This window comes from Gobio gobio (genome assembly GCF_949357685.1).
Source record: "Gobio gobio genome assembly, chromosome: 4".
NCBI lineage: Eukaryota > Metazoa > Chordata > Actinopteri > Cypriniformes > Gobionidae > Gobio > Gobio gobio.
In genome coordinates, this window is record NC_137100.1 from 5,675,432 (window position 1) to 5,688,287 (window position 12,856).

At 41.4% G+C, this 12,856-nt stretch overlaps 1 protein-coding gene across 9 annotated transcripts in view; it reads right to left on the reverse strand.

Moving 5' to 3' along the window:
* The window catches only part of ank1a (ankyrin 1, erythrocytic a), a 137,861-nt gene that overhangs the window by 52,958 nt on the left and 72,047 nt on the right, over positions 1 to 12,856 (reverse strand). For 8 of the 9 annotated variants that reach the window (XM_079815463.1, XM_079815459.1, XM_079815462.1 and 5 more), the window contains 4 exons: positions 9,895 to 10,014; positions 9,715 to 9,799; positions 9,495 to 9,569; positions 8,216 to 8,347 (listed from right to left, as the gene is read on the reverse strand). In XM_079815463.1, the coding sequence (XP_079671589.1) occupies positions 8,216 to 8,347; positions 9,495 to 9,569; positions 9,715 to 9,799; positions 9,895 to 10,014 (412 nt within the window). The remainder of the gene's footprint in view (positions 1 to 8,215; positions 8,348 to 9,494; positions 9,570 to 9,714; positions 9,800 to 9,894; positions 10,015 to 12,856) is intronic. The other variant, XM_079815464.1, reaches the window with a different exon arrangement.

Here is a 12,856-nt window from a genome sequence, read left to right on the forward strand (position 1 = left end):
CGACGCATGTGTCATTCCTATTTTGCACCCGCGCAAAGCGCGCTTTTCCCTCCACAGAAGCACGTCGCTAAACTAGTGAATGCACTTGCGCTCCCTGGGCGGTTCAGCGCAAAAAAGGAGGCGTGTTCCGGCGCAAACAATCCCTGGTGCTATTTTGCTGTTCCATTAAACAATTGCGCCACTGACCAGAAAAAACCTAGTCTAAAGTCAGTGGCGCGTTGCGCGTTGTTCATTATGCTATTTTAAGGGCGCATGCTTGACCATAATGTATAGCGTGCACAACGCGCATACACTTTGCTCATGTAATCTACACAGATGCAACAGTTATTTTTGCAAATCATAAATTGTTACACTAAAAAAATATTAACACATGAGATGACGGAAATCATTGTGGTGTGCCACGAAGATGTGAAAAAATAGGCATAAATCTAGCTTACAAATGATTCAGGCTAATTGTAATAATTAAGGATAAGACCTGTTTGTCCAATAGTGGCAAGACATATATGTATATAAGGACATCTGACAAATTGGTTTGTCCGTCAAGAACCAGGAACAAAAATCGACTGAAAAACTGAAAAAACTGAAAGACTGAAAAAAAAAAAAAAGACTGTGAAATCACCTTTACCATAATGTACAACATTACAACTTCACTTCTCTGTCTTTCACTGCTCTTACAAGAACATCAGTCTCCTCGGCTGTGAACCGCTCCTGGCGTGCGCCTGGTAAATACGCCATAATAAAAGCAATCCATAATGGAACTTGCGCACCTGCTTTTAAAGGGAATGTTGGATGACGCTCGGATTGGTTTATTCACGTTACGCCCAAACCACACCTATGAATAATGAAGCTACTTCAGACCAACCCATTTTAGATTTGCGCCGGGCGCAAGAGCCATTTATCCCGCCGGGAAAATAGCAACAGCGCCGAGACCCGCCCACAAAGTTACTTGCGCTTCGCGTTTTGACACTTGCGTTTCAGATCGTTAAAATAGGGCCCTAAATGTAAATGTAAATGTTCTTTGAGAGTTACACTAGGTAAGCAGATGTTCTCTTTTAGTCAAGCCCTTTTCACCCAGACCACTCTATGGCTACTCGTCCATGTCCAGAAATCTTGCCCATAAGACCATGTGAGTGACATTAGGCACGGTGACCAGTAATACTTTACCAAAGTATAAGAGTAGGCTCGGTTAGCTGCTGCACAAATCTCCTTCACTGAAATGACCTTAAAAATGGTGATGCTACGGACTAGGGGTTGAAAGACTTCAGATTTTTAAAAGTTGACATTTATGTGATGAAAGTCGAGTCGACGTCGACTAGTCGCTGATGACGTCAATAATTAACAAATAAGCCTGAACCTTGAGCTGAGACGCGAATGTGGTTTTTCTTGTACATAGGACAGCTATGGCATATGACACAGCGCTGCCCATAAGGCTATAGCTCCTACATAACAGCTTTTTTTATCAGATCTTTTGTCTTTGTCTTACTTTATTTATATGAATGCACTATGAGAGAGCGATTGCATGTGAATTAATTCTACCTGCCAGCATCTCTCTAATAGTGAAGCTGTGGGTTTTAGTTACCAAGAAAAATTTGCTAGAACTTTTCAGTTTCTAAGCTATTTTAATGATAAATCACAGAACAGTGTTGACAATACATTTCTGCGTCACTGAATGATTCTGTGTGTGGTGCGCACGATCTCTGCGTGATGTGCAGGCTATATGTGTGTGCAAGGCAGCACCGCATTAGTTTAGAACGGTGATTAACTTACCTGTACAATAAGCTGTGCATTCTATAAATTTTGAACATCCAAATGGCATAATCAAACATGTCTTGTGGAGAGCTCTCGGGGTATGCATTTATTTGTCATTTTAGCTGTTGGAAATGGAGCGTGCATGTCAAGAAATGGCTTATCCTTTTGCGCCCTCTATAGGCAAGCGACTAGTCGACGTCAAGCTTAAAGTGTCATGGCAGAGTATTAAAGTCGACTAGTCGGTTAGGCGACTAGTCTGTGCAACCCCCACTACGGACTTGCTAGAGTGGTTGTTAACCGAATAAGGCAGCTCCTCTCCTGCACACTGGTATGCAACTGTATCAACAGTTTAAAGAGCCAGCAGGGCTCTAATATTACCCCCATGAAGTTGGGAAAGGAGAGGCATGGCAAGCTATCACTGGCCTCACTCCTGTTTAAACATTGTAGGGCATGACAATAGCTATGCTCACCAGGGGCCTCATTTATAAAACTTTGTGTCAGAAGTGGCGTACGGATGAAACATAGGACGTGCGTACGCACAGAAATATTTGGATTTATAAAACCGTGCGCACGCACATCATACGCAGTTTTCCCTTAATAAATCACAATCAATTCTAAATGTAGCACAGCTTTTGCGGCTTCATGTCACGCCCATAGTTGCCCATAAATAGTCTGTGAAACGCCCACAAGTTAATATTCATCGATTGCGAAATCATGGCAAACACAGAGAGGAAATAAAAAAAAAACGTAACTTCACTCAATGTGAAGTAGAAGTTATCGTTGGCGAGGTGGAAAAGAGGAGAAAAATGTTGTTTTGGAGGGCACAGTGTGGGCATTAGGCTACTACTGCCAAAAAGGCACTTGAGTGGCAAAAGATTGCAGACGCTGTAAATGCTGTAGCCTCACAACCTCGGACCATGGCCGAAATAAAAAATAAATGGTCGGACATCAAAGTCAAGGCAAAAAAGCATCTAGCGCTCCATCGGCAGAGTGTGTCCTCGTTTGCCAGCAAGTCTTCTTGCTGTCTGAAGATGCGTTCACTCCGAATCCTTCCATTTGCCACATCGTCTAAGAGCGCAAGATCAGCCATTGTGCGTCATTACGCATTGTGATGGGGCATTTTATTTCCATCCATTTAATTGCATCTGACAAGCTACAGATGTCAGTTATAATCTACGTGGAAATGGGAAATAGTTCAGTGCAAATGTAATGTCTTGCAGCTTTCTGAATCTATCTATCTATCTATCTATCTATCTATCTATCTATCTATCTATCTATCTATCTATCTATCTATCTATCTATCTATCTATCTATCTATCTATCTATCTATCTATCTATCTATCTATCTATCTATCTATCTATCTATCTATCTATCTATCTATCTATCTATCTATCTATCTATCTATCTATCTATCTATCTATCTATCTCTATCTCTATCTCTATTTCTATCTCTATCTCTATCTCTATCTCTATCTCTATTTCTATCTCTATCTCTATCTCTATCTCTATCTCTATCTCTATCTCTATCTCTGTCTGTCTGTCTGTCTGTCTGTCTGTCTGTCCGTCCGTACATTATTTCATTCTGTTTACCATATGATTTATGAGGATGAATTGCATAACATGCCAATATTATTGCAGAACATATTTCACTTTTCTTTTTGCAAATATGTGTTAATTTGCATTTCTGTTGTAATTTTCGTTTGATTTTGTTTGTTTTACACTGCAGATCGATCAAACGGGTGTCCGTGTAGGCTGTTAATTATAAGACTTGCTTTGTGAAGTCTTCATGTTATGAGAGGCAGTATTGCCATTCCTTTTACACAACGGTCTACAGTTTCATATACTTTCACTTGTTTCTTCCATCTGCCGACGGTGTCGCCATTTCTCATTTCACCCGTTTTTGTGCGTACGCCTGGGTCAGAGCTTGCGTGAAGGACCGCACATTTTCCCGTCAAGTTTGCTTTTTATAAATACCAATTATTGCGTAGAGAGCGGCGTACGCCTTCTTTTGTGCGTACGCAACGTTTATAAATGAGGCCCCAGGCCCTGTTTACACCTGGTATTAAGATGCATTTTGGTCGATCGTATCACAAATGGATGACACTAAATACAGTTGTAAACGAGGTCTAAAACGCTTTGAGCTTGTCCACTTTCGGCCACTTCCAGAGGTAGTCAAAAACGCATTTGATCGGATTGCTTTTGTAGTGTAAACGCTCATGTGGTAAAATGCGTTCGAACAGCCACAAAAGACTGTCTACTCTCCGCCTACTGACCTAATGCGTAAACATTATATGAAGTGCACTAGCCAGATGGGATTTAAACTTTGTTGGCTGGAGACCCAAGTTTGGTTTAAAGACGAAAAGCATTCCAAGCACAATGTTCTCTCGCCATTCTAACCATTCCATTCCAGAGCAGAAAGGAAAGCTGTTGCTCTCTGTGTGTTTTTCCATAGTCTATGGGTGCATATGTAAATTGCGCAAGCTTAATTTGTCCATTAGATTGAAAGATTTAAAATACAAAAACAAACATATATTTACCCACCCATAGACCCTCCCCTTGAAGAAATCAGGACAGAAGTGGTTGAAAGTGGACAAAAGAAACGGATTACAATACCAAATGTAAATGGGTATGTGTATTCCTCATCTAATTGTGATCCGATTGACCAAAACGCAGGGTACACAGGGCCTGAGGCACTGGAGAATGGTGAGATGGACCCCTGCCCCAAGCCCCATGTGGCACCGTGGCACTAGAGGCATGTTCTGATGGGCCGGCTGTTGCCTGGGTTCACTTGTTAGGTGCCCTGTGATGAGGTGGGCGTTTGAAGCTTTGGGCAACTGGGGCAAAATAAGGGACAGATATTGGCACCTGAGCTACAGGGCAAGGGATCAGATTGCTACACCTTAGTTTCTGCACCCTCCATTACCAATGGACTGTTAGGGAGGCTCAAGGAACAGATTTGAGAACCACTGCTCCAATCCCAAGTAAGAAGACCACACCCAGAGTGAGTCCTTCCTCTCAATATGATTGCCCCATGGATTCGGAGTCGGACAAGGTCGTTTGCGGCATTCTTTGTGTGCTGTAGCGAGTGGGGTGTGGCCTTGAAGTGACATTAAACCCTCCTATTTCAACAACAGTTATTTACACCTCTGATGTGAAGGTGAAGAATCTTCGAGGGCTGTCCTCACCCATAAGGTGTCTGAGGTGCTTGAGAATAGTGAGATGGACCCTTGGCCCAAGCCCTCTGGCCGGCTGTTGCCTGAGTTCACTTGTTAGGTGCCCTATGATGAGGTGGGTGTTTGAAGCTTTGGGAAACTGTGGCAAAATAAGGGACAGCTTTTGGCACCTGAGCTACAGGGCAAGGGACATCTGAAAGGGATCAGGGCTGCGTTTATCAAAAACATCGTGAGCTAAGATTATCATGGAGACCATTGGTGGCAATGGTACTACAATCTACTTAGGCTTATGATGCTTTTGGGAAATGCACACCGGATTGCTACAGGACAGGGGACAACTGAAAGTGGTCAGATTGCTACACCTTAGGACACTCCACAAAGCCCAGATTCTGCACTCTCCTTTACCAATGCACTGTTAGGGAGGCTCCATGAACAGATTTGGGAAGCTCTGCTCCGTTCCCAGGTAAAGAAGTCCACACCCCGAACGAATCCTTCCTCGCAATATGATTGCCACACGGATTCGAACAAGGCCGTGTTTTGTGGAATGCTTTGTGTGCTGTAGCACACATTATATAAATTCCAACCTAATCTCTGAGATTTCAGCAAATACAGTCAACAGGGCTTGACATTAACACCCGCCATCCCTCTAAATGCGAGTGTATTTCAGCATTGGCGTGAATCGCAGTCACTCCTACTAGCCACTAGTGGGTTGACTTTTATATATAATATATACATTTTTAATTTGTAGTCTTTTAAAAAGGCATCTGAAGTAATAAACTAAGTGCAATGTAGTGCTGTCAAAAATAGATAAATATCAGTTCTGAAATATCTGAAATGCTTCCAATACTAATTTTCCGCTGAATAGAAACACGATACCAGCTGCTCTTTCTCGATCTCTCATTTCTCCAACAGTGAGTTGACACACAAACCCGTCTCCCCTCACTCACTTGCTTCATTTGTTCCAGATTAATATTGTTGCTGCTACAGAGCTTAAATTTCACATTTTTTGCACATAATTTGACTCATTCATGCAGATCTTTTGCTTACACCCAAAGTGCACGCACATAAAGCCGCCTAGTACTTAATAGAGTTTTTTTTTCGCTGCTTATTCCGCTTAAACAGTCAAATCCACACAAAATAATGTCAAAATGCCGGCTGTAGCAAGTATTCACGTAAACACAGGGGCGGATTTAACCATTAGGCAAAGGTAGGCGACTGCCTGGGCCCCCCGAAAGCCAAGGGCCCCCTAAAAGGTTTTTTATATGCGAGTTCAGCGCGGACGCACAAGTGGTTGCTGTGGTGTACATTACCACGACAATCGCCAGCGCATTCGCGTTGAACGTGCTTCTTGTAGAAAGTGCAGCGCCCAAATGGTTTCCGCGATTCAGAAGACGTGTACAGGATCACAGAATCCATTCATAAAAACTCAGACGCACGGTTTACTACTGAAGCACGCGCAACGCTCAATTAATTCACACAGAGACACGAAACATGCAGGATTCATATTTAAAACGTATTTTTGCCGTTTAATATTAACATACACTAGTCCATATCGCGATTTGATTGAAGTGTACTGACTTGCATTGGATTTATTCATCCAAAATTTGACAAATTCCGTGGCATTCCGCGTTAAACATTAAATTCAATTTTTATGACTGGATTCCGCTATTCCGTTCGCATTTTCTGCATCGCGGAAATCATAGGCCACGAGCATTGAACCGTTTCATTTGAGATAAACTATCATCATAACATACACAGAAAAAGGTCCAAGGCAACCCGTCAAAATAAAAGTTTGGACAGTATAATTTTAACAGTAGGCCCTAAACCTCTGTTGTGTAGCACTTTGGATGTACAAAAATGAAAGGGTTTGTTTAATTTTCATTGGAATAAAAGATAAATGTTGGATGCCTTCATTTGATTACCAGAAAAATGTAAATAGCTACATAAAACAAATAAATATATATTTAGTTAAACTTTTAATAAATTGCTGTTCAATTATTCAAGTTTAAATTAATTAGACATGATTTTTGGTTGATAAAATTGTATATAACCATCCAGAAAAAATTAAAACAGAAAAAAAAGGAATCTGGAATTTTTTTAAATGGAATTTCGAAAAAAAATAAAACAGATTTCATAGGGCCCTACAAATGAAAATACCATGCATCTGAAGATATAATTGAATACGGAGCAACAGTGCGTATAATATAGGCCTATTTATCATTTTAAATGGTGTTGACTCAAGGACCTGAGTAGATGACACATGCGCAGTTACTTTCCATACAGGTACACACACTTTTGGTTGAAAATTCTGATGCGTGTAATAATTTCTTTCAATTTGATAATAGAAAAAATATTTTAAAGTTTAGAATTAGACAGCCTTGTGTTGTGTAAACAATTGTGCAGTGAAAATTACCACAAATGACCACCTAGTGTCCAACCTACTCTAATACTGTTATAACCCGTTTACACATGAACAAGGGATCTACAACATGACGAAAGCAGTTATTTATAACATGTACAATGTTATACAATAAAATAAAAATTGGGACATGGTCAGCAATCATCACAACATAGGGCCCCATTCCTGTATTTTGCTTGGGGCCCCCAAATCACTAAATCCACCCCTGCGTAAACACAGTCAATTACGTTTTAAGTGAACGTAAACAGTTGAGAAAACTCATGTGTAACAGTATAATGGATCCGTGCGTCAGGTCTTAAAGTGACAGCAGCCTAATATACTTGCTGCCAAATAGTATTAAAAATATCTATATGGCAGTTTTTCCCCATGGTATCGAAGTTAAAATTGTGGCCAGTGAAATGCTGAGTGGTTAGTAACTTTAGAAAACCACTAGCCACAGTGAATGGTGAGCAAAAAAGTTAATGTCAAGCCCTGACAGTCAATAGCTGTGACATCCCAAGACGATGGGTGGGGAGCAGTGATTTGAAACTCTAGTATTTCAATAACAGTTATTTACACCTCTGATTTAAAAAGGGTTCAGAATTGGGGGTGTGGAAAGCCATGGTAAGGGTAGAGGGGTTGTGAGAGGGAGGAGACTGCATGATAAGGGGAGGGCCTGAAGCGCAGCAAGACAGCTCATTTGCATTCGCGCAAACTGGGCACTGAATCCCAGAGCACTGCAGGTTAAAAGCATGCTGATATGTATAGCAACAAATATGGCAGCATTTTTTCATAGAGTTACGTCACATGAGACAGATAAATAAGGTCAAATTTGCTCGCAAATAATTTAGGTATTCTAATAGGGTCATAGTGAATGGACACTGTGGCACTCACTTTTGGCTCTCTTCCCCTCTCGAGCGGCCCACAGGTTGAGCAGTGTTGAGCTCTGCTCTAAAAGGGAGTTGGGATTCTCCACACGGATCTTATTTATTTCATCTACATTAAACTGCAGTTCACGTCCCAACTCTGTACAGGAATTAGATATGATACATTATGTGCTAGCATGAATGAATTTGTTCCTTCACTATTAAGTGACTCATGATTTACTGAAATATGAGGGCTACATTTGTGCCGCTCAATAAAAGACTTTTGTATCAATAAACTGACAAATCAATAATCAATCACACAGATAAAGCAAAAATAAATGAATCAACAAAGAAATCCGAAATCAGTGTCAAAATAAAAACAACAAGTGGACAAAACTGACATGTTGAAAAGTTTTGCACATTTAAAAAAAAAAATTTCCCTAACAGATTAATGTTGTAGGTCTATATTTATGTTCTAGTTTCTTGAAAAAAATGTCATTAGTATAATTTTTTTATTTAATTGGCATCTGTAGCTCTTGAAGATTAAAGTAATTATGTTTAGACAAGAGAGTGTGTATTGACAAATACTGCAAGCAATGGAAGAATTTTTTTTTGCATTTATTTGCATATATGATATGAAAGTGTATTACATGATCTGTCACACCTCCTACCAATCCTCACATCATTGCTACTTTTTGTACAACTAAATTGACTAAAGTAATATATATATATTTTAGAGAGAGAGAGACTACTTATAAAAATCGAATTAATATTAGAAATCCTTATTTTTAAGTTAATTTAGAGACTGAGTGCAATGAAAAAGTGCTTATATAATCAAGTACAATAGTTATAATAATTAATTGTTTTATTAGTATTCATTCCTTCATTTTTTTTTAAATGTTAATGTGTAACTATTGTTTAGCCTATCTGTTTATGGAATAACTTTCAAATGTCCTAATTGGATCATTAATTGATTATTGATTTGTCAATTAATTCAACAATTGACTATTAAGTTGCGTGAATAGGCCCCCGTACGAAGACCCTAAAGCATGAAAAAAGTTTAGCTTGTGCACAATGATCTCTTGTAAAGCCAAAAAATTAAGCCAAACCTAGTCAATATTTAATCTCATCTGCACATGCTAGACCAGGTGAAATGTCCTTGAGGTCCATTTTGACCTTAAAGTAAATGACTTGTCAAAACATTTAGAATTCTCTATAGGGTACAGCAGAGAAATGGACATCCAGATATGTCTTGACAAGACATGGCCAGTTAAGCGAAAGAAGTGCATTCAAACCCTCACACTCACCAGCCCAGCTCAGGCCTAGCTGTTCAGCTATTAAAGCCATCTTTAACTCCGTCCTTTCCATGGCGCTCAGTGATGCTGCAGAAACCAGACCATCATTGGCTCAAGAGTTCAGCAATCTGATGCTGCAGCTCACATCTTATTCAAAGCAGGGTCAGGCAAAGGTTGTATGAGATTTGGGGGGCTTAACATGCAGGAGCCGTCAGTGTGGGAGCAATCTTACCCATGGCTGGTTCATTTAAAGCACTGTATCGTTCTCTCAGAGCCAGAGGTGTCAGAGTCCTCCGTCGCTCATCACTTCCTATAATCTGTTATAAAGAAATAAACGCACTGTTAGAGAACAAATATGTGAGTGTGTAGGGAATGTAAACTTGACAGTGACCCGTTTTGACCTTTGTATTACCTTAATGCATGGTGGCATGGTGACGTTGAGGTTGCACAACACATGTTGACTATTTTCGTATTTGGTTGATTTGCGCAAGAAAGACAAGAAGCCAGAGGGGTCTTTACTGCTGTCCCTCACCTGGAGGAGAAGGGAAATAAGTGGATATACTATGAACATGTGGTGATACAGGCAATTATTTGTTCTTAAATATTACATTTCAGTCATTTTAGTCTTTATTTTTTTATTATACATAAACATTGAAAATTGAGATTAGCCCTTGCAGAATGTCTCATTTCTCTTTCGTTCTTTTGTTCAATGAAAGCATTTGGTGACCATGAGGTGTGAAGCTCCAAAAAGTGTACCAAATTTGAGTGTGCAAATGTGAATGAGATTTTCAGATTTTCACAATGTAAATTTTGGTCTGTTACGTACACAAATGCTTTATGGATCTTGACAGCACTTGCTCACTCTCTTCTTTTACTTAGTTTAGAAAAGAGAGAATTGGATATTGTGAAAAGTAACTACTTTTGTGTTCTGTAGAAGATCAAAAAAATGTTGAGTGAAGTATTCCCCTTCATTATATCCCTGGTTTCACAGACAAGGCAAAAATGCATATTTGAGCTGTTTCAATTGAAACCATTGAATAATATTGAATAATGTGCCATTGTGCCAATGTGTCAGTGCCATTGTTTTGTCTCAAGATGCACACCAGTAATGTATTTTTTTTTTCTAAGGCATGTTCATAAAAGCTACTTAAACATCCTAATTGAACTATGGTCTAATCATGGCTTAATCTAAGCCCTGTCTGTGAAACCAGGCCTATAACTTTTGAACATTTGAACACTCACACCATAACTAACCAACTAACACAACACCCAAACCAACCAACCAACCCACACCAACACCAACCAACCAACCAACCAACAACAACCAACCAACCAACCAACCAACCAACCAACCAACCAACACCCACCAACCAACACCAACCAACCAACACTCACCAACCAACCAACCCTCACTCACTCACTCACTCACCAACCAACCAACCAACACCGACACCAACCAACAAACCCACACCGACACCACCAACACCAACCAACACCCACCAACCAACCAACCCACACCCACCAACCAACCAACACCGACACCAACCAACAAACCCACACTGACACCAGCCAACCAACCAACCAACACCAACCAACCAACCAACCAACCAACACCCACCAACCAACACCAACCAACCAACACTCCCCAACCAACCAACACCCACCAACCAACAAACCAACCAACCAACCAACCCACACCGACACCAACCAACCAACCAACCAACCAACCAACCAACCAACCAACACCCACCAACCAACACCAACCAACCAACACTCACCAACCAACCAACCAACACTCACCAACCAACCAACCAACACCCACCAACCAACCAACAAACCAACCAACCAACCCACACGACACCAACCAACCCACACCCACCAACCAACCAACCAACCAACCCACACGACACCAACCAACCCACACCCACAAACCAACCAACCAACCAACACTCACCAACCAACCAACCAACCAACCAACACCAACCAACCAACCAACCAACCAACACCCACCAACCAACACCAACCGACCAACCAACACCCAAAACCCACCATCAAACACCCACCAACCAACCAACCAACACTCACCAAACAACCAACCAACACTCACCAAACAACCAACCAACCAACACTCACCAACCAACCAACCAACACCAACCAACCAACCCACACCAACACCAACCAACCAACCAACACCAACCAACCAACCAACACCCACCAACCAACCAACCAACCCACACCGACACCAACCAACCAACCAACACCAACCAACCAACCAACACCCACCAACCAACCAACCAACCCACACCGACACCAACCAACCAAACAACACCGACACCAACCAACCAACCAACCAACCAACACTCACCAACCAACCAACCAACACCAACCAACACTCACCAACCAACCAACCAACACTCACCAACAAACCAACCAACCAACCAACACCAACCAACCAACCAACACCCACCAACCAACACCAACCGACCAACCAACACCCACAACCCACCATCCAACACCCACCCACCAACCAACCAACCAACACTCACCAAACAACCAACCAACACTCACCCACCAACCAACCAACCAACACTCACCAACCAACCAACCAACACCGACACCAACCAACCAACCGACACCGACACCAACCAACCAACCAACACCAACCAACCAACCAACCAACCAACCAACACCAACCAACCAACCAACACCCACCAACCAACCAACCCACACCGACACCAACCAACACCAACCAACCAACCAACACAGACACCAACCAACCAACACTCACCAACCAACCAACCAACCAACACCGACACCAACCAACCAACCCAAACCGACACCAACCAACACCAACCAACCAACCAACCAACCCACACCGACACCAACCAACCAACCAACACCAACCAACCAACCAACACAGACACCAACCAACCAACCAACCAATACTCACCAACCAACCAACCAACACCCACCAACCAACACCCACAAACCACCATCCAACACTCACCAACCAACCAACCAAACAGTGCTTAATTTAAGCCGGATCCTGTTCCGGAAAATGTCATAAACAAGTGCATTACATGATGACATGCGTGTGCAAAGCTTACTGTCGGTGCTTACTGCTTATTCTAGCTGTGCACCCAGCACAAGTTTTTTTAAGGAGCCGTTATTTTCGAACGTTATTTTCGAACGTATTAGTTCCTTGGCAACGCGTCATGAAGCCACACTATGACATATATTGCGTTTATTTCACTTTTCCTTTTTTATTCAAACTATTCACAAACTTGTTAACTTTATCATGAATTATATGATATATTCCGATTTTCAAATATGTGGAAGTGAAGATGTTGTGTCGTTTAAATACCTTTATAATG